Source organism: Anser cygnoides, chromosome 13, assembly GCF_040182565.1.
Source record: "Anser cygnoides isolate HZ-2024a breed goose chromosome 13, Taihu_goose_T2T_genome, whole genome shotgun sequence".
NCBI lineage: Eukaryota > Metazoa > Chordata > Aves > Anseriformes > Anatidae > Anser > Anser cygnoides.
Window position 1 is genome coordinate 7845949 of NC_089885.1, and position 20746 is coordinate 7866694.

Below are 20746 nucleotides of genomic sequence, written 5' to 3' on the forward strand. Positions count from 1 at the left end.
GAAAAAAAACATATTCTTTTTTATGAAAGCTCCTTTTTAGCTGACCATGTATTATTTAAATTTAGGCTAAAGGTTGATTATTTTAAATAGATTCAGAATAATAGTTTATTTTAATTGTAATGTCTTCGTAATTGTTACTGTGCATAAAATATGCTCATTATAATAAACACAAGACAATGTGAACATTCATAGAGTGCTCCAGATTAATGTCCCAGATAGCTCCTATGTTAATGATTTTGTTTGTTCCCTGCAGCATAATTTGTAGGCTGAAATTTGTAAAGCGTATTGTTTACCAACAGAGAAGGAAGACTTCCCTGAGTTTAAAATATTTTGCTCTATAAATGGAATATTAATAGATAAATGCAAATTGATTTATCTGATCCTCAGTGGTTTACACTGATTTGAGTCTGCAGGCAGATTGGGCTGTCCTGGGAGGTTTGTTTTCTGTCCAGAAATGGTGAAAAATAAGACTTCCTTGCATTATTTTCAGCACTAGGAGTCAGGGCCAGAATAATAATAATAATAATAAAAAAAGCAGAAATACAGAAATAAATGAGGGTGAATTTGCAGAAATGATGCAATCCAAGTTTCCAAATGCAACAGACGTGCCTGTCCTTAAACTACTGTTTTTTCATTTGCCTTTTTTGCAAGTTACACAGCCGTAGTGAAAGGGGTGAATATTTCTGGGTGCTCTGGTGTGTCTTCTGAGTTTCTGTTAGATCACACAAGCCTTTAAAGGTGAAGTGCCATATGAAATCTTACTGTAGTATTTGGTTTCTAGCAGTCAGACTTGCATTTTTGAATTTCAAGTGCAAATCCCTCACAGGACTAATCCCTCTGATTAGTTTTCAGATGTGGAGATCTGTGTTTGTTATATGAAATTATGTACTGGGCTTAAGAAAATGCATGCATTCATTAAAAACCCCAAACAGCTTTGGTTTGTAGTAGAGAAATTTGGTGTTTGTTGTTATTAATGAAAAATTTAAGCTCTCCAGGAGGAACAGTTTCCATCCAGCACAAACAGTACTTTGGCTAATTACCCGTCTTCCCTTGTACCTTTCATCAGTGTCTGGAAGAAAGATTTATATGGGGTAGTAAAATAAAGTAAAATACAGTTTTATCCATAAAGCCATGTTAGACTGCCAGCAGGACTATGTGCAGTGGTGAGTTCAGAAGCTTCAGATTGCGAGGGCATCGTGCATTTTACGTTCATCTCCTTCCCTTTATGCAGCGGTACGCTACCAGGATCAAATGAACCTGGCAGATTATACTTGAGATCACATTTCCTTGCTCAAGGGACCCATAACTTTCTTGAGCAACTGATAAGTCTTTTGAGAGAATAAGGTGTTTTATTTTTAGTCTTATGTCATCATCAGAAAACCCTTGCATTTACTTTGCATTATTTTAATGTTGGTGTCAGAAAAATGACACGAAAAGGCTGTACCTCTGGCCTGAAACTCTGCTACAACTTTCTGTTCCTTATGGGGGGATTTTGTATGTCCCATTTGTGCTCTCAAAGGAGAAAAGAGCTCTTGTTTTTGATACTGTTCCCTTATAAAGTCAGGGTCTAGGGGAAAAAAAGAAAAAAAAAAGTGGAAAATTCCAGAGTAGCATAGCTCCTACCATTGGTTTTCAAGATTGCTTTAAAATGTAGCACAAGACGCAGCCTTTAAAATATTGCCTTATAATTTGCCCCACCGTGGCATATTTACTTCTCTGGAAAGTGAGTATTTATTGCTTCTTGTAAAAGAGGAACTGTTTTTAGCGTGTTAATTCTGGAGGAGCCAAAGTAAACAAGCCGCGTGCAACTGTTGTGCTTACTGCCACATTCCTCCTGACTTGCTCCTGCTCCTCGCTGCAGACACAAGGGGAGAAAAAGGGGTTTGGTTGTTGTGAAAGTTGCATCTGTGAAGTCTCTTTCAGGCCCCTGCAAGCTCTTTCCAAGTCCTCCTTCAGGAGTGCAAGGAGGCCAGGAAAACTTTGTATCTTGTGCTTGACCAGTCATGGTTCTTGTGGGAATCTCCCCACCCTGTATTCATTCAGCTAAGAGAACGTTGTATCTTTCCTTTCAGACTCCTTAGAGAACATCTTGGAGAAAAAGAAGTTGAATTGACATTGATCTTTGACGCTGTAGAGGAGGCAGATCTGGCGAACTATACATGTCACGTGGAAAACAGGAATGGACGGAAACATGCCAGTGTTCTTCTGCGCAAGAAAGGTAATTCTCAGTATTTTATTCGCTGTAATCTCTCTTGCCTCAGCAGCCACGGGTCAGCCAGTAGCAAAGGTCCTGCTGACCTGTCTGAGGCAGGCTGAACTCCTGGGTGCTTAATGGAGCTGAAGTACGTTTGTGTTATGGCACCAGTTTACTATTTGCAGGAAAAAAGAATCATGAACTTTTCTTTAGTCACTAGTGAATCAGCCACACAGGTGATGTACTTGCCTGGAATACAGTCACCCATAAAGCCCCATTAAAATCAGTGGAAATATTTTGGTCTAAACAACCTATGAATTTGACCCAGAGTTGACTGACTAGACCAGAGGTAATTGTGTGATAGAGCTAAAATGTGTATTTCTTACAATAGGAACCTCAGCAGTGAGGTCAGATGTTCTCATACATCTCCACTTCCTTTAACAGCTTCGCTGTTTAAATGGAAATCTTTAAATAATTGCCATGCATTTTGATTTCTAACCGCAGAGGGGAATGAAAACATTGCAGTGGTAGCTACAAATCAATGGAGAATTACCTCATTGTTGCATTACTTTGCTGGATACCGTGCCTGGAATTGGGACTACCACTATTGACAAGTTATCTGTAGCAGAACAGGAACCATTTGGGTTTGAACGTGCCAAATTAAAAGGTGCTACGCTGCTCTGCTGTTTGTAGAAGTTGTTATCGTAAGGCACGTAGCGGTATCTCGTTACAGTTCTTATCTTGTTAGTTCAATCACCTCTTCTATTTGTAAGTAGAGTGACGTTTAAATTTGACTGTAATCTCTGTAAGATGAGTGTCTTAGGCAGTACCAAAGCTATAAGACAGTAACTGTTGGGAGAGCAAGGAAAGGTTACACACTCAGGGTACAAAAGTAATGTGAAACCATAGAGCTGTAAGTAAAGGAGATAGACTAAAGAGTTAATAACGTTGTCCAGATCTCTGTTGTCATTTTTGGCTATAAATCATTTACCAAAAGAGAAGAAGAAATGTTTCCACAAGGCACACCTGCAAGAGCTGTTCCAGTCCTTCATGTGCTTTCAGACCACAGAGGCAAAGGACACGCTTAGCAGCAGATTGTGGATTGCAGTGTTAGTGTTGGTTAAAAAAGCCAGTGGTCTCCATCACCATCCTTGCAGCTAAATCCCACAGAGGTGTCCCCATTACAAGAAGGTTTAAATACACTGTTAGTACCTGAGCATGCTGCAGGTTGATCTCTGAGACTAGGGTAGACGTCACCATGGGACAAATGAACAAAGAGCCAGCTGAAAGAACAGGAAGACCAGCCAAGGCATCCCTAGATGGGGTTGAGACCAGGTTCACCAGTATCTTGAGTACGGCAAAGAACTACAGTCAGCAGGTTCACCTAAAGCCATGCTGAATGCTAAGTGCTGTTTCATGTACCCTCAGATAATCTGTGTATAATTAAAGGTAAGGGAGAGATGGTATTGGGAAAAAAAAAAAAAAAAAGAACTAGTAGGGAGAGGAAATTTTGGGCTCAACAACCTTTTCTACTATTCTTTCTTGTGACCAGCAGGTTATATGTGCAAAATTACAGTATTCAGTCCTGCCAAAACTAGATCAACTCTGCTTACACAACCTCCTATACGAGAGTTTTATGTCCTCCCAGGAAGAAGGGTGTAACATAGGCCATGCTTTATGCGAAGTGATAGGGGTAAAACACAATACAGAAACCACAAACCACCTTGAAAAACAAGGGCCTGCAGTTGTGATGCAGAACACACACGAATGTTTATTTAACATATAAATTGACAGGGTGTCACAACTTTAATTAAGGAAACTGGTCATCATGATGAAGGATTAGCCTCTTTAGCACAAAAAAGCGTTCTACCTTTCCATCCACTGAACCTAATAAATACACAACTGATAGCATGTATATCTGTGTTGACACTGGTAAATGCTCAGCTGTGTTGCATATATTAGCATAACAAGCTAGGTTTATTTATAACAAGAAAACGCAGACATTTCAGAGCTCTGCTGAAATTATGGAAGAAACAGTGCTGAATACAGAATTCGGAGGTGGAGAGGATCACTTCTCAGTCGCTATTTCATTTCTCTCTGAAATGTGACTGTAGAAAGCCTATATTCCCCTTGGGCATTCTTGATAGTTTATTTTCAAGCTATTAAAATGCTGTTTAAAATATCCCCAGTATTTCCACCATGTCCTTTGACGACCTGTCGCATTGGCTTGTTTTTTAAAGTATTAATTAAGTTCTTACCAATACTTGGCCAAACTTTTCCTTTCTGTAGCTTGATATAATTCTTATCCTATCTTTTTTCAGCTTGGATTTGATTGTAGAGTATTTATAAGCCAGGAAATATTACAGTTTTACTGACCTATGACAGGAATTAGGACAGGACTGGTAGAGGGCTGTCGACCAGCATCCTCTATGTGTGTGTCAAAGGATTGTGGATTCCTATTGTAATGTGCTGCAGTTTTCCAGAAGCTGGGGCACTTGGAACAACAAGGAAGCGCATCTCCTGGTCAGAGAAGTCTCTCTCCCTCTGAAGTCCTACCTGCTCTTGGCTCCACGTTGCAACAGTGCTATAGGTTATGTCTCCCCTTTTTGAGAATACAGGATGCTGTCTGATAGTCGGGAATGCTGCTATACTGGTAGCCCCAGATCATGCATCATCATGTAGGATTTTTATTTTTGACTGAAAAAGAACCAAATCCAGCTTTGCTTTGTGCTTTTTGCCCTCCATGCTTGAATTACATGGGACCACAGTATACACCCACTTATCCCTTAGTTGTGGAAGTAGCTCAGGATTCCCTTCAGATTAATTTGAAAACAGTCCAGTATTTTCCTGACTGAAGTCTAAGCGCACTATAAAATAACTGTCCTGGAACATGAATAAGTTGTCTGGAACTGCAGAATAAAATCGAGCAGTGCTCCTAGTAGAAAGAAGCAGTGAATTTAGATAAAAGTAAATATTACAATTATGTTGGCTCAACGTTTATTTTCAAGGAGGCTGCCTTTGTTCAAGACACAGGAAATTGATGAGTTTTTTGATGCCAATGTAATACTAAATGATGAAGAGCCTTCTGAAGTATATTTGACTCTCACCTACTGAGTATTTATGAGACTTCTACTATTTTAAAGGTTATAATCCTCTATATGATAGGCTGTGGCTTGGTCCTTCTACAATATTTTACATTAGGACCTATCTGAATATTATTATTTACTAATTTTCAGCCACCGTTATAGCACAAAGCCCAGATTCAACTCCTTTCCTAATGTTGCATCTACTCGACTGCCTTCCCCATTGATCTCAGTGAGGACTGCTTGAGGGGTAAGGCATTCATCAGAGGCAGAGCTGGAGCAGGCAAGAAAACTGAGTGTTCAGGGGTTTCCTCCATCGCATCCACCTTGGAATAGAGATAAGGAGAGCAGAAGTTAAGTCTGGAGCCTAGGAGAATTACGGGGCAGAAGGACAAATGAAGGAGGTGCAAAGGGAGATCAATTCTGCCTTTTAAGCTGGAATTAACATTTTTGCTGCCATTTTGCTGCCATACCCTGCCATTGCCCAGGCAGGTGGCTGAAGGTCTGTGCTCCTGTGTGGGCTACAGGTGATCTTCAGGACACAGCGTGGGCAAAAATAGTCATTCAACAAACCTAGCTTTGCTGGGGGTGTAGACAGGTTACTGCCATGGATGGGCTGTTTAAGTCCTGTAACACACAACAGCTTCAAATGGTGCCAAATCAAACAGGCAAACCCCAAAAGTGTGCAACATAATGTGCTGAGGGATTTGTCGACTGCTTAACTACAGGCATTGATTGCCCAGCAATTGGGGTACAGCTGGAGCATAGATGAGAGAATACAACGGGCTCTGTTCCTGGACTTTATTCTGCAAGGTAGCGCAGGTCAACTGCGCTGGTCAGAATTGAATGGCCTTCATCCTTTTCCCTCCTTCCCAGCTGGCAGTTTTGCCATCATCCCAATTTCCTGGTAGAAAAGTTTCAGTACAACAAGAAAGGTATTTTTTTTTTCCACTGAAAAGTAATTTTAACCAACTCTGTTCTCCATTTGACCAGATTTCTCCCCAGAGCATATGCTAACTTTATCTTGCAGTGTAATAAAAGTCCCATGAATTCCCTGTTCTCAGAGAGATTAAATAGCTATTATAATAGACTTTTTCCATCTATTAGTCCATGACTTCTCAGCAGACAGATATCAGAGATACTGTAAACTGGGAATAACTTGACATCTGATGTTAATTATTGAAATACAAGGCATGGTGAGGCAGGGCTAACCCCAAAAGATACACAACTAATTTGCTTTTTATCTTGAAAATGACACAAATGACATACCAGTAATTTCTTCTGGCCTAAGTTTTAGAAGTGTAAAGATCACAAAAACTTTTTCTAGCCTGTATTACAGTTTTTATATCTTCATATTGTATTTATCACAGCAGCAAATATCTTCATGACATCTTACCTAATTAATATAGAGGCTATGATATAGATGCTAATATATATAATATAGATGCTAATATATAATATAGAGGCTAATTAATACAGATGCTATTGTCAAATTGGCATGTTTTGTCCTTTATGGTAATGTAATATGCCAAGTGGTGTTACAAGCAATATTGTGTTCCGAGGACGTTTCAGGATAAGGATTGATACTGTTAAAGCTAGCATCTTAGGTCAGATAGAGCACTGTATTTAAGGCTTTTTGTCTCATTCTGGCATTTGTTTGCCAAATGACCTTGAACACGTTGCTTCCAGGCCTCTTTTTCTCCAGTTGTAAAAGATGGATAATTGCATTTGGATGAACTTGTGAAGTACTTTGGGATAGACTGCTTGTGATGTTTTGTAATAAAAGCATCCCAGTTGGAAATTTTAGCTAGCACTATTTCCCATTTAAAGTATAACGTGTGCTAAACAAACATGTGAGAACTCCACTGTAGCCGCCACAACTCGAAGTGTGTACTTCTGGCTCCTCACATTGTTTTGGGCACTCTACATGCTCAATTCATTTGCTAGTGATTCAGCCAAAGTCCTGGCTTGACAGCTTACATCAGCTCATCCGCTGGCTCCACAAATATAAAACCAAAGTTTAATATTATTTGGGGGACTGCAGTCTCCCAAATGGGGTACAATATGCCTAGTAAACCTATTCTCACATGCTGCATACAGCATTTGATGCTCTCTGCCAAGATAGAAGTTTCAAACTCCACAAGCTCGTTAAAGGTTGATTAATCCTCAGTGTAAAATAACTACATAATTCCCTGGTAGAATTACGATTATAGCCTCAAATGCATTCTGGATGGCAATTCCAGAATTGAAAGAATAGAAGGAATGAGTGGTTGAAGTTGAATAATAGGTGATGAACAAAAAAACAACAACAAAAAAAGAGACATCCTTGATGTTACAGTGGTTATAACAAGAAGTTGTGCAATTTTACATGGAATTGTACAGTGGATTAGAGCAATTAAAGTTCAAAAAGATCATAACCTTTGTTTTTCCCTGCTAATTTTAGATTTGATCTACAAAATAGAGCTTGCTGGAGGTTTGGGAGCCATCCTTCTTCTGCTTATTTTGCTGGTGACCATCTATAAGTGCTACAACATAGAGTTAATGCTCTTCTACAGACAGAACTTTGGAGGAGATGAAGCAGCAGATGGTAAGCAGCTGCTCAGGAAACTCATAATATATGCACTGGAAATATTTCAGAGGTCCAAAGTGGTGAAATTTCTAGTTGAAGTTCAAACTTCTACGCACCCAAAAGTGTAAATCCCTAAGACTTTTTCTCAAAGCCTACTGGAATCAGAGTCTGTTCACTGAAGTGTCACTGGTCTGTTCCATAGGCAAATGGGAGTAGGAAGAAATGTTCAGAAGCCAGTTATGGAGGCTTGGCTGGTGTTTTTGAACTGATTCCCCAGCAGAACTCTTTTAAACATTTCCCCATCAATTATTTTTAGGCTGTTGACTAACTCTAGGAACTAGTAAGAGTCAATTGTTATTGCGGTTAACTAGTTACTTCAGTTAATTGCGAGTCTGAAAACAACTTAGTGGAAATATACAGCTTGCCTGAAGACTACATTTAAGAATAGCATGGGGTGTTTTTCAGTGTTTCCCCCCGCCTTTTGGTAGCGTATGATCTGTTTGGTGCCTAAAGCTAAGCCTGTTTTTTAAATTGAAGCTTTAATTTCCCTGAACATAGAATGTTCCTTCTCCTGTGAAGCTGGAATAAGCCCTGGTGAACTAAATCCAAATGCTTTAAATCCTATTAGTGAATTATAGCATATTATATTATAGCATAGTTAATATACTATTAACGTGCGTATAACTAGTATCTGCTGAAGATCTAAAGCACAGTATTCAAGTAAAGGTACTTCTCATAGCCTACTTCAACACTTAAGCGTCACATAGGCAGTCTGAAATGAAAACAATAACATTTGCAAAAGGAGCAGGGAACGCATTTCCCCCATTGTGCAAAAACAATGGGCAGTTGTACAGACGTGTTGCTTTCTGCAGCTAGCCTCGCCATTATCAAAATAATTGTTTTCTGTTAAGCACTGGGTAAATGAAGTGTGAAAAGGTTTGGCTGCAAAGAAATCCATAGGAGTTTTGGAGGATGGGTGGAATGATATCCAAGGGGTTATAGAATGTGGAATGTTAAATAGCAGGAACAGAGGTCAGGAAACTTCTCTCAGTCTTTGTGTAAGTGGGAAAACCTATAATTATGTTTTTCTCACACTGTACAATACTGGACAATGTTTATTCTAATACGTAGGAGAAAGTGAAGGGTAAGATTTTGTGATTTTAGAGGTAATTTACTTCTAGTACCTTGGGATTATACCAACGTGATTTCCTTGGCTTGCACCAACAAAAGTGACGTGAAGTGGTAACTTTCCTCCAGATTGCTTTCATTTGTTTAGCTCGTGTTTTCAATGTGAAGCTGCTGCATTTTTATTAATGCAACTTCATTGTTCAGTTACTTTTTAATTTATGAAACATTTTGAAGTTGTTTAGAAGAGACCCTACGAGTACTTAGAGGATTCTGTGTGCGTGACAATTCAGAAATCAACCTCTTGTTTTTCCAGTGCGTGATTTTAGAGCTATTGCAGCCTTGTATCTCATTCTGATCCTGCCGAGTGAGAAATGGAGGCAGAATGTTACTGAAGTCACAGTGTATAGAAGTGTGTTTCTTCCTACTTCTGTAGGCTATACAGCGAACACGTAGAGGTCCTGTGAGAAGCCAGCTGCATATATGCAATTGCAGGATCGTATCCCATTTTATGCGTGTATTTCTTTAAAGTAAAAGATTTGGAACCGAAAAGATTTGCTTCATCCAATTGTTAAAAATACCCTATGTAAGCAGTGTTGGATGCATTCACTTCCTGTGTTGTACATAGCATTGCTTTTAGACAAAACATTTCAGCAGCACTGAAGATTAACGGAAGCCATTTACGAAATAGCCCCCAGCAGTGCTGCATCCAAAGCACACAGAGCAAGCAGTGGGTGAGCATGGCTAGGTCCTTCTGTTAACATCCCGTAAATGTGAGGCTTGTGAAGAGGCAGCTGAGACTGCAGAGATGTAGCACAAGCATATGGACTCACGGGAGCCCTGGGGGAGCTGCTTCTGTCTCTCTTTTGCTTGCTTGCATTGTGGATAGAGGAGACTGGAGAGGGCATTGGTACCCAGGCAGCTGGAAGGGACAGGACTCAGCTCAGGGACTGGGTTCACGCTGTTCCCAGTCCCTGGCTTCCTCTCTAAGCGCACAGCTTTCGTGCTGCTTTGTAACCAAGCACATCAGTGCTCGGGGGTTTGCTCTGCTACCTTTACAGAGCTCTCAGATGTTTCCAGGGACGTTTGTCTCCCGAATCCCGCGGTAGTTGGCTTCTCTTAAAAGGTTTCAACAAGCTTCATTACGGACAAGATAGCAGGTTTTGGACATGTCTCCAAAGCCAACTGGCCTTCATTTCTTTGCTGTTAGTTCTTCTGTCAACTTTCCATCAGTCACTGCTATATCTGTGAGCTGCCGATTTCAGAGAAGTGCCAGCACACCAGGTGAACCTCCTCCCATACAGCTCCGGTGACACCAGGCAAATTGCCTTTTACAGACAATTATTCACATGCTTTGTCTGTGGCTCTGACCCTCATGGGTCTGGCTTTATGTCAAGAATTATAAGAAAGCAACCATCGTTCCAAGGTCATTGAAGAACGTGTTGTATTATGATTAGCTATTTTTTCTTTTTATTGGAATGTATTGATGAGTTTTAACTGCTTCCATTATCTTTCATGTGCACAGTTCTTCACAGATAATTGGTACTCAGCAATCCCCCATTCATGCAGTTTTGTCCTCACAACATTAACTATTTGATTTTTCATTTCTGTAAATAATGGCAGCTGTGCTCTTCCCTGGAGACTAAATTGCTGAAGGTTGACTTTTTCAATACACTTTTTTCCATTACTGCAGAGGAATAACAAAGAGAAATGTCACTAAGACAGCCTGATCACAGCATGGATCTCAAGCTCGATAGCGGTGCCACTTCTGTTCCCGGCACGCTTGCCAGCTCGCAGCTCTGTGTGTTGGATGCAGAGAGCTGGAGTCTAGCCCCGGTGCTGTGCAGGAGGAGCAAGGAATTGGGTTGCCAGACCTCTGTGTCACAGCCCAGCTTTCCTCATAAGGCATTTTCTGGGGTCCCCTCTGTCACCCACTTTTCGATGAAGCCCTGAGGCTTCCACCCTGAGCTGCAGGCATCCTAGTGCAGGAGAAAGTCTCTCCCTGCTCCACACTTGCTCTTGGAGTTATTTCTAGGTCTGATAAGGTGAGCCCCAGGTATGTAAAATGTCCTGGATCAAATGACCTCTAAAGTTATGATATTGGCTTTAAAATTTGGAAGATTTTCTGAAAGAATGCTTTGAACTGTTCACATTTGTCACTGTTTTCTGTATAATCAGTATTCGAGTTTAAGTTGTGCATTTGTCACATTTATTTGTGAAAGGAAGTTCTCCTTTGAGTGAGAGCTCAAAACTTGCCCATAACCATAGCGCTCTTGAGGCACAGGAGTTGAAAGAAAGATTTCCATTAGCACCAGAGAAAGGATTAAAATAAGAAGTTCCAGCATTAATATTTGTATTTGAATTTTTCCCAAGATCTTTTCAGATATGAAGTGCGTACACTGACCACATGAGGCAGACTTGCCAGCCAGCTAATTTCTCTGTAAAAGCCAGGTTATATGTTCCTATGAAAAGTACCAGTTTTGTTGGCGTGATCATTTCTAGGAATAATACAGTTTTCTAGAACTGTCCTATGCTCTTTACAGTGCTTTTGCAAACGTCAGGCTGAACGTGAACTTGTTTCCTTACAGACAACAAGGAATATGACGCTTATCTTTCATACACCAAAGTGGATCCCGATGCATTAGATTGTGATAATAACGAAGAGGAGCACTTTGCACTGGAAATCCTGCCAGACGTTCTCGAAAAGCACTATGGATATAAGCTCTTCATTCCAGATAGGGACCTGATTCCTAGCGGAAGTAAGTATTTCTGACCTTTGAGTTTTAATTCTCTCCGATGTGCTGTGAAGGCCTGGACTGTGCAATAAATACTAGACAGGGAAAGCCCATCCTTGTGAAGTGGTTGTCGGAGCGGCTAAGTTTCCTCACTGCTGCAGATTTGAGCTCTAGGTTAGAGTTTGTTCCTGCACCACTGAAACCAGAGGGGGAGCTGCTATTGATTTCAGTGGAGGCAGAAGCTGGACCTTTCAACGGGGGAGGCAGCAGTGCTGCAAGCAATAGTGTAATATAAAATCTCTGTGTCAGATACAAGGAGCTAAAAATGAAAGTTCCAAAAAAGATTTGTGGTTTCTGTTTTATTATTGAAAATGGGATTTTTTTTTAGTAATTACTTTTTTGTCTGTGTCTTTTTTCCCTAACTTTGAAGCCTTATAAATAGCTACATTAATTTTCCAATTAATGGCAAACGTGCAGTTTTTCATTAGGGTTTTGACCAAGTGTTGCATTTCTGAGCAGTATCGGTATTGTGTAAGTAATACTAATTCTTCAGGGGACTGTGTACAGTCCTGTGATCTGATGCTGTCTTCCATGCTGATGGTAAAATACAGCTGTCCGTTTCAAATCAATTTTGCTGCTGTGTCTGAAGATTCAGCAGCACCTCTGGATGTCTGTACCAACAGTTAATGCTTTCTGAGCTGTGGTTATGGCATCTCTTCTTCCAAATTCATTTCTGGACAAGTCAAAAAGACCATGAATCACGTCAATGAATGGCACAATATGTTTGCTTTAATATCGTATTTATTTGAAATGTTACCCATGTGAAAAACATGCTTTTTTTTTTCACTAATTCTGTCTGCTACAAATCATTTTCATGAAAAATGCTAAAAGAGAGTATGAACTTATTTCTGTATATGCTACTGGATAGGAAATAGGAACAAGAAAACAAAGCAATGACTGTACTGGAGCAGATGTCCCCAAACATGAAACAGCTAGAACATGACTGCATTAGCAGCCTGCCTGCCAAAGACTTGAAACTGCTGCCTTGCTGCTGCCAAACCCAGTGCCTGCCCCAGAAGTTGAAGCCTGTTTCTTTGCTATTTGAGGGAGCTGGAAGCAGAGCTCTGACTCCAGTCCCACTGGGAGAGAGGAGTCAGAGCCTAGGCAGAGATCCTGCAAAGCCCCCTGTAGTGGCTTGAACTGATCATGTGCATTTGCAGCTCCTAGGCCAGGGCTGCTTCCTTTATTCCTTTGTGCTTTGCCCCCGCGAGGAGTGAGTTTTACTCTGTTAGTCCCCTGAAAGATATTCCAGAAGGGGGACTTGGCTTATAGCCTTTTTATTTCTGACAGCCCAAGCAAGCGGTACTGAATTATTAGATAATAAGAGAAAATGCCTTTCTGTGTTAAAAATCACAGGACTGTAGTAAATAGTTGTTTCATATCCAACCATATAGCAGTTATACATTGCAATTATACAAGTGAATTGGAGTTTAAATCTGGCCTTTCACCAATAACTATACGCACAGATTAATCTGAAATGAGAGCCTTCTTTCCAATTGCTATACCAGCCAGCATGGTATTTTATTTTTGTCTATTTTTGTCAGTCAGACACTCAGCAAATACTTGTCATCACTTTGGGTATTCATTAAACCTCTCCTGAAAATGTAGGGTACCTGAAAATGTCAGTTCTCATTTATGAGCATTCACAGACTTAATACTTCTTTTTTCCTCTCAAACTCACTTCTTCAGTGTTATGAAAGGGCCTGATTCTAACATATGGAGCTTCAAGAACGCTTAATCAGACATAATGACAATACAGAATAAAATACGGATCTGAAATGAGCGTGATTTGCATGCTCCAGCTTTGAAAAATATATGGGGGGGGTGGCACTTGATTTTGAGGGGGACAAGAGAGAGGGAGAGGTGATGGGGCAGGAGGAAAGGCTCAGCCTCCTGTATTTGCAAGCTGTTGGTGTGCAGAGGAGAAGGGAACGTGGCTGTTTCTGTCATTTGTGCAATGCTCACCAGTCTTACAAGGACTTGCAGTGTGTAGTGAGGAGAGCAGGCAGCATGATGTGCTATCAACCTGCTAGAAATTTCAGAGGCAAACCAAATATATTCTAGAGTGACTGTCACAAAAAGTGGCAGATGTGACAAAATATATGGCTTTTCAGGGCAGATTCCTATAGAAGAATGGGGTTTTGGTCACAGTTATCCTTTTTGATTTCAGGAAATATTTCTTCTCACGTGTACCGCATTTCCTTGTCTTTTGGTGTAAATGACTTTGTGTGATATAATGCTTTCCCGCTCTCCATGCTGATGTTGCCTTCTGTATCTTTTCCCATGTACTTAAATGTGTGATTCCAGCAAATCTGGGGTGTTTTCTAAGTCTGGTTGTTTCACATAATCTCTGCAGTTTTAAGGTGCTGCCACAGGAGGGTGTGCATTATTGCGCTTGCTTCCCGGCATGTAGTAACACAGCTGCTGTTTGGGTTTGAGAGCAAGCAAAAAATAGATATGTTAAATAGTATTTCATTTGTCTTCCTTGGATACTTCTCTGAACGAACTTGAAAAGCTGGCTTCAGAAAAGTTCAGGACAATTTTGATTATGATTTTGCCAGGTGATTCACCTCTAGGGAAAAGCTGGGATAGGCTCCGCATGCCCCTCTGCAGCCGAGGGAGAGGTTCGAGCCAGATGCACCTGAGCAGGGGTTTGCTCACCCAGCAGAGCTCCTCTGCTGAAAGGGGGACCCTGGCAGTGTCCCCACCTCATATCCCAGCTCCGCGCTTTGGCTCTGCGCTGAGGACTGGCTGTCTGAAGGAGCCGTGTGGAACAGATGTTGCCAGCCCTTGGAGGACAGAGATGATGGCTGCGGAGGCCAAGGCCATAGCTTTGGAAAGCAGATTCCTGGCCTCAGGAGTCCAGGTTAGATGAGCCTGAGTCACATTTGCAGGAAGCGTTGGTTTCTGTGCCCCGCAAAGCCGGAATACAATTACTATCCCAGTGGAGCATTTTGTCCTAGTGGGAGATCCCTCAGGAAGGGCACTGAGGGCCTCGGTGATGCCCACTTCGCAGCAGCCAGCAAGGACCTTTGTGGAGACTCTTGGTGTCGCCTGAAAGCAGCATGAGGGGACCCAGCCCTGAACTGGTGAGGTGGAAACGGGGCTCAAGCAGCCACTGCTCCTCTGCTCCTCTCCCTCACACAGAAGCCCACGCAGCCGTGCAGGCCGGAGGGGTGACAGGGCAGCAAGACGCAACATGTGGTGTGCTGTGTAAGCAGCAAGACTGAGTTTGACTTTAATTCCAGCTATTCTTTCTTAAAGAGTATCTTTTGGTAATGACACAGAGAGCATTCTTCATTCCCTCAAAGCTGACAGGACGTATACCTCTCTGCCTAGGCACCTAAGGCGCCAGTGAACATGTCAGCCTGTATAAGGAGACAGTGATCCTTAATTCTTCTTAACCATTATTATTTTTTCCACCCTATTACTTTTCAAGACCTTTTTTGAACAAACCCTTTTCCACAGCCAACCAGACTCTCAAATCCTATGAGCTTTTTAATTCAGTGTTAGGAGACCTGAGGAAATTGAAGAGCTGAGAGGAAAAAGTAGAAATACTTACATTTTTATCCGAGACATTTTCTGTCTCACTAAAGATGTTTCTACAGAGAGAATGATATATTTGCACTTGATTCTTCTAAAATTGGGTCTACATCAGAGGAAGATATTTTTCTCCAGTGGCTTCTACAAATTATTTTAAACTCTGAAAGTGAAGAGATCAAGACTGTCTATTTGTATTTTTAATACCAGCAATACTAATCTATTAGAACATCATCTAGTTGCTCTCTAAGCATATGTGCATTTGATCTTGACAGGATTGAAAATACACCAGCAATTCACTCCAGCTCAGCCCAGGGTGTAGAGATCAGGCACTGAAAAGAACAACACTAATAGAATAAAAATCTTTGCTTTTACCTGGGAAATAAGAGGTTAGCAGCATGACAGGAGAGCACCTCAGGCATCCAATAAAAAGCACCCAACAGTCAATATTGAATTTCTGGCAGTTTGTAGTTTTGTCTGCCCATCTGCAGTGGGTTTCTTTTGTGTTGTTGTTTTGATTTGGTTTGTTTTTTTTGTTGTTGCTGTTGACTGGTGAATTTGAGCTTCCTAAGTTCCTGGATGAAGAAAACCCACTTGGACAGTGTGCCTGGGGTTCCCAAGGAGCCTTTATTAGATATGTGACACCATTTACGTGGAACGGAAATAGAGCACTCAGCACCACAAACTCATTTACAAAGTCCCTGGTTATTTGCTCTGTATGAATCTTACAGTTAATGCCAGGCAAGTAAAAATGAAATCCAGCAGAATGATAGTTAAAAGTGGAATAAATATAAACAAAATCCCTCTCTTTAGAGTCGGCCGGGACAGGATGTCTACCTTGTAGTGGTTTGCTGAAGGCCACCAAGATGGTCGGGAAGCTGGTGCACATAGCATAAAAGGAGAGGCCAAAAGAACTGTATTTCATGAAGAAAAGAAAGGCAAAGGGGGAATTTTATTGTTGTCTTTCCAGTGGAAAGCACACAGAATATGGAGGCAGACTCTTCTCAGAGATGTACAGTCGTTGGATAAGAGTCCATAGATAGAAGTTGCAACGCTGAAAATTCCAATCTAATATTTGGAAATTTTTCCTTGCCATGAGGGTGATCAGACACCAGGACAGTACCCAAAGCCACCGGAGAAGAAGCCTTGAGAAGATCCTTGGCGATTTTCAAAGCTCTACTGGACAAGGCCCTGAACAATCTTACCTGCTCCTGCTTTGGGCGGAAGATTGACCTGGAGACCTTCAGATCCCAGCCCGTGTGATTCTACAAGTCTTTTATTCTAAATACTCAGAATTTTGATTCCGACATCCACTACTATACCAGTTTCGGTTTCACCAGAATCACCAACTTCAGACACTTCAGTCTCCAAGGAGATATCGCCAAAGCCATCTTCTATTCTATTATTTGTTTCTTTCTGTTGTACTCATCACCCATCTCTTAGCTTATAGTGGGATTGTGCTTTCTTTGGGGCAGGGGCCATCACTCTGTTCTGTGTTTCAGCAGTGCTGACTGCATTGCTGTTCTGGCTGGAGCTAAAACAAGCAACAAATGTTTAAGAAATAGGAAAAGCAAGACAAGCAGTTATTTTTGCTGTAATAAAGTAGCTCAAGTTAGGGTTTGGGAACTATTCGGTTAGGAAACTAGGACTGAATTATTCTTCTATAAATAACTCTTCCTCAAGTGATAGTCATGTTGCCAGAGGCAGCAAGGCTGGTTATTTTCAGAGTGTCAGGAACCGGCCAGTATGGTTGATGGCAAATACCCTTTGGTCCTTGTGGTGCTGCAGACCACATTTGCCAAAAATATCCATAAGACCTGATACGATTGCTGTTTTTTCTCTCTCCCTCAGCCGCTTTTGCAGATTGTTTGAATCTAGTTAGTCAGATATTTCTTTGTGTAAGCAATTCTGTGTCCATGGTATTCCTTAGTTTTCTTGATCTTGGGCCACTTGCATATTAGGTTGTCTGTGTTTCCTCCCAGCCCATGGCTAGCATAGCCCATTCAGGATTCAGTAGGCAATTATGGGTGATTACACTCTTGCAAATAGGATGTGTGTCTCAGACTTCAGTGCTCCACACTACATTCACCATCGTTACATGTTGACGGTATCTAGTGAGTGTGTATTTGCTGTCAGGTCATCTATCTTCATTGCTGATGGGCAACCATGCAAAAAACATGTTTGTTTATGGGTCTAAAACTTCTTGTTGTCCATACTTCTTTGAAGATCCCATTGGCCATAGTACAAGTAAGTTACCGATAGAGCTTCCCAAAACTGTAATTTTTTAATGAGAAATACTAACATTTTGAAAACTGTTTTTGTGCCATATTGCAAAACAGTGTTTCAAGAAGAGGAGGAAAAAAAGGTCAAAATTAAAATGTCATTTTTCAATAAAATCAAGTAGGTTAATGCTAATTCTGCCATTTTATTTTTACTTTATACTTTATGATACAATATAATTTTGAGAAATAAACCCAAATTATTCTATCCTGATTTTGTCAAGATTTTTTCTCCCCTCATAATGAAATGTCATTGAAATTGACTCCTTCTTTGACAACAATGAAGTTTTAATGAAATGGCATTTATCTGATGAAAATACACTTGTCTGGAGTCTTGCAGTTGATGATGGTTGGTGATGTGAATCCTGAAGTGCTTGTTCAGTTTCTTCTTGAAAGTGAAACAGAACCATTGCTTGACAATTACCTTTTAGCTCAATAGAAAGGCAAAACCAACCCTTTGCAATATAGCTGCCTTGGATTTAACATTTCTAATGGACAGAACACTTAAGACAGCTTACCCTCTGTTATTTTGAGCAGTCTGTACTTCTGAATTGAAAGGGAGTGGGTGACTTAGCAACTCCAAGATTTATGCAGTCTTGTACCACTGAAGGGTAGGGGAAAGCATGAATTTCCAGGCTTTAGAAAGACAGGAACCCGTCCTCCTTTGCTTTTCCTCGCAGAAATGTTTGTTGTACACATTGGGCATTCTGTAGGATGCACCCAATTAAACCACATACTCCAGGGAAGTAGTAGCAGTAGTCCCAAGCTTAAGTTATTGGGATTATTCAATGCTTCTGGGCCAGATGGCTGGAAAATGTGTTTGCCTTTCATTTGGGTTTCCGCTTTTCTGTAATACGGTGTATTTCATCCTCACTGCACCAGCAGACCCCCTTGTACATTGGCTGTGTCTATCGTTGAACCAACTGCAACTTGGAATTTGCACCTAGTGGTTATTTGTGAAGGTCTCTATAGAGTTGTCTATAGGAAGAGCTCCAAATTGTTGCAACATCTGTCAAGTAAGCTGGGCATACCAAAGTATGGGAGAGGCACAGAAGGGAGAAGTGTCCATCTGAGAAAATAGGGGATTTTTCCTCTCATCTTCCTACCTCATTCCCTCTTCGACTAAAGCAAAGTCTGGTGAGTTTCTGGTTGAGATGGTACAATGGATGGGTTGTTGCCATTGAAATTATTGCTGCTGGATATTTGAAGATATGAAAGGGAAGTGACTTTTTTCTTTGGAATTGGATGTGTACAGGATATGCGTGGTTGTGCTTAGCACTAACCTGGCTACATGGTACTGAATGTGTCCTGCAGAGAATTGTCTTGTACATAGCAGTGTTCTGAGGTGTTTGGAGGAGGGATGAATATGTCTCAGGAAAGATGCATGATAGTTTGTTGTTTTACTGTATCTTGCAGATTCAACTTCTAATGATGAAGCTTCCCACCTAAATTCTTTCTTTTTGGGAGCAGAAAGAAAGGAAGAAAATGAAGAGTCTGAGCTGTTGATACATTGGGATAATCTCTTTCCATTGTATTGAACATTTCTACCTTTCCCTAAGTTTTGTTTCACCAGTTCTGCTTATCATTTTCTCATTGTTGCTGATTCTCTCCCCTCTCTGCTGCCTCTCCCATGGATCATAATGTTGAATTTTTTTCATTAATGAGTAACTATTTTACACAGAGCAATGTGGCGGTTTTCCTCATAAAATATTTTAAGAGAAAAAAAAATAACTGTAAATGCTGCATGATTAAAGAATCATAAAACTGAAAGTCAGGATTGTTGCCTAGAGATTTGTAATGTATGTGTATGTCTTAATTTTGTGTGTGTCTGTGGGATGTTTACAATTGCCTCTTTTTTCCATTTGTGAAAGAAATTCTTCTTGCTGCTAAGTGGTGAAATAAAACATTAGTAAAGGCAGACTTGATGCTAACTATGCCTTCAGTCTCATGAAAATAAGCTATTTTAGAATGTTCCTGTTGGCCTATTTTGTAGCTATTTACTTTACTGGAAGTGGTGTGAATAAGCATGCTGTGGTATGGTGCCTGGGACTATAAAAATGAGTCTTGCAGTAACAGATGTTGATTAATGATGTTATTTGTAATCGTTGTTCCTGCTAGAGGGCAGTGTGTGTAAGAGAGGCCCTGCCCTGTGCTGAGTAAAGATCTGTTCTGTGCAGCTTTTGTGTCCAAGTCTTCATTTATAACACATGCTTCTCCTCTGTTGTCAGATAGCACATTCTGAGTAGCATGGTCAAAAGGTTCATGTAGTTAAAATAATAATTTCCTGTCTCTAAGCTCACAATCACGATGCTCTGCAACCAGTGAACACATTTCTGATCTTAATATTTCTTTCAAGTGTTTTCATGTTTCTGGTCCTGACCCAAAACCCATTGAAACTTCTTGGAGTCTTGTCATTTAAATGGGTTTTAGATCAGGTCTGTAAGTAGACCTCTTTCCCATCCCGTTCCATGTCAGACCACGATAATTGGCATCTCTTCCCTACCATCCCTGGGACAAGTGAAACTCTGGATCAGAAACCCAAGTCCAACTTCAAGAACGGTTTCAAGTTCAGTAAGCTGACATCATGGAGCTGATGATGGGGCTGGCATTTCTGCTTACACTGATCATTCACAACTTCTTGGTGTGCATGAATGAAAGAAGAATACTATTTTCTTCATCACTGATGTCTCAGCAAATAAACACCTCCAATATGCTTAAATTTTCCATCTGTTCCCGTCACTTGTGAAGTTTCTGTTAATACCTTGGTGTACATAGAAGCACAGGTTTGCAATATTAAAGCAGACCACTGAGCCACAAAAAATGCTGTTGTGTTTTTGTGGTTAATACCTAGAGAAGAAAGAGCTGCCATGCTGCTTCTATGCCATAGCACAATTTCTGCATGTGATAAGGTTGATTTCTTTCTGAGCACTTGCTAGTTACGGTTTGCACACCCTGCAGCATCCTCCTGCCCTTGCATCTGAAACACAAGAACTGCTTCCCAGAGTGTGCTTCCATCAATGTGACTTTAATCATAACCAGTGTTAATGTTAAAATTTACGCAAACATTACATTGATCTTGACCTATAATTTGGCAGTAAGTGAACTGTGTATTTTTAGTTAGTAATGCATCTACACAGTGAGGATATTATGTAAATGCCATT

At 40.7% G+C, this 20746-nt stretch overlaps 1 protein-coding gene across 18 annotated transcripts in view; it reads left to right on the plus strand.

The window, feature by feature from the left end:
- IL1RAPL2 (interleukin 1 receptor accessory protein like 2) overlaps nt 1–20746 on the plus strand; it is a 425448-nt gene that overhangs the window by 394091 nt on the left and 10611 nt on the right. For 17 of the 18 annotated variants that reach the window (XR_010834812.1, XM_048075288.2, XM_048075281.2 and 14 more), the window contains 3 exons: nt 2073–2218; nt 7721–7864; nt 11560–11730. Coding sequence is in view for 17 of the 18 variants with exons in the window: in XM_048075288.2 (XP_047931245.1) it covers nt 2073–2218; nt 7721–7864; nt 11560–11730 (461 nt within the window). In the remaining variant the exon portion in view is untranslated. Of the gene's footprint in view, nt 1–2072; nt 2219–7720; nt 7865–11559; nt 11731–19001; nt 19762–20746 lie in introns of those variants that run through there. The other variant, XM_048075384.2, reaches the window with a different exon arrangement.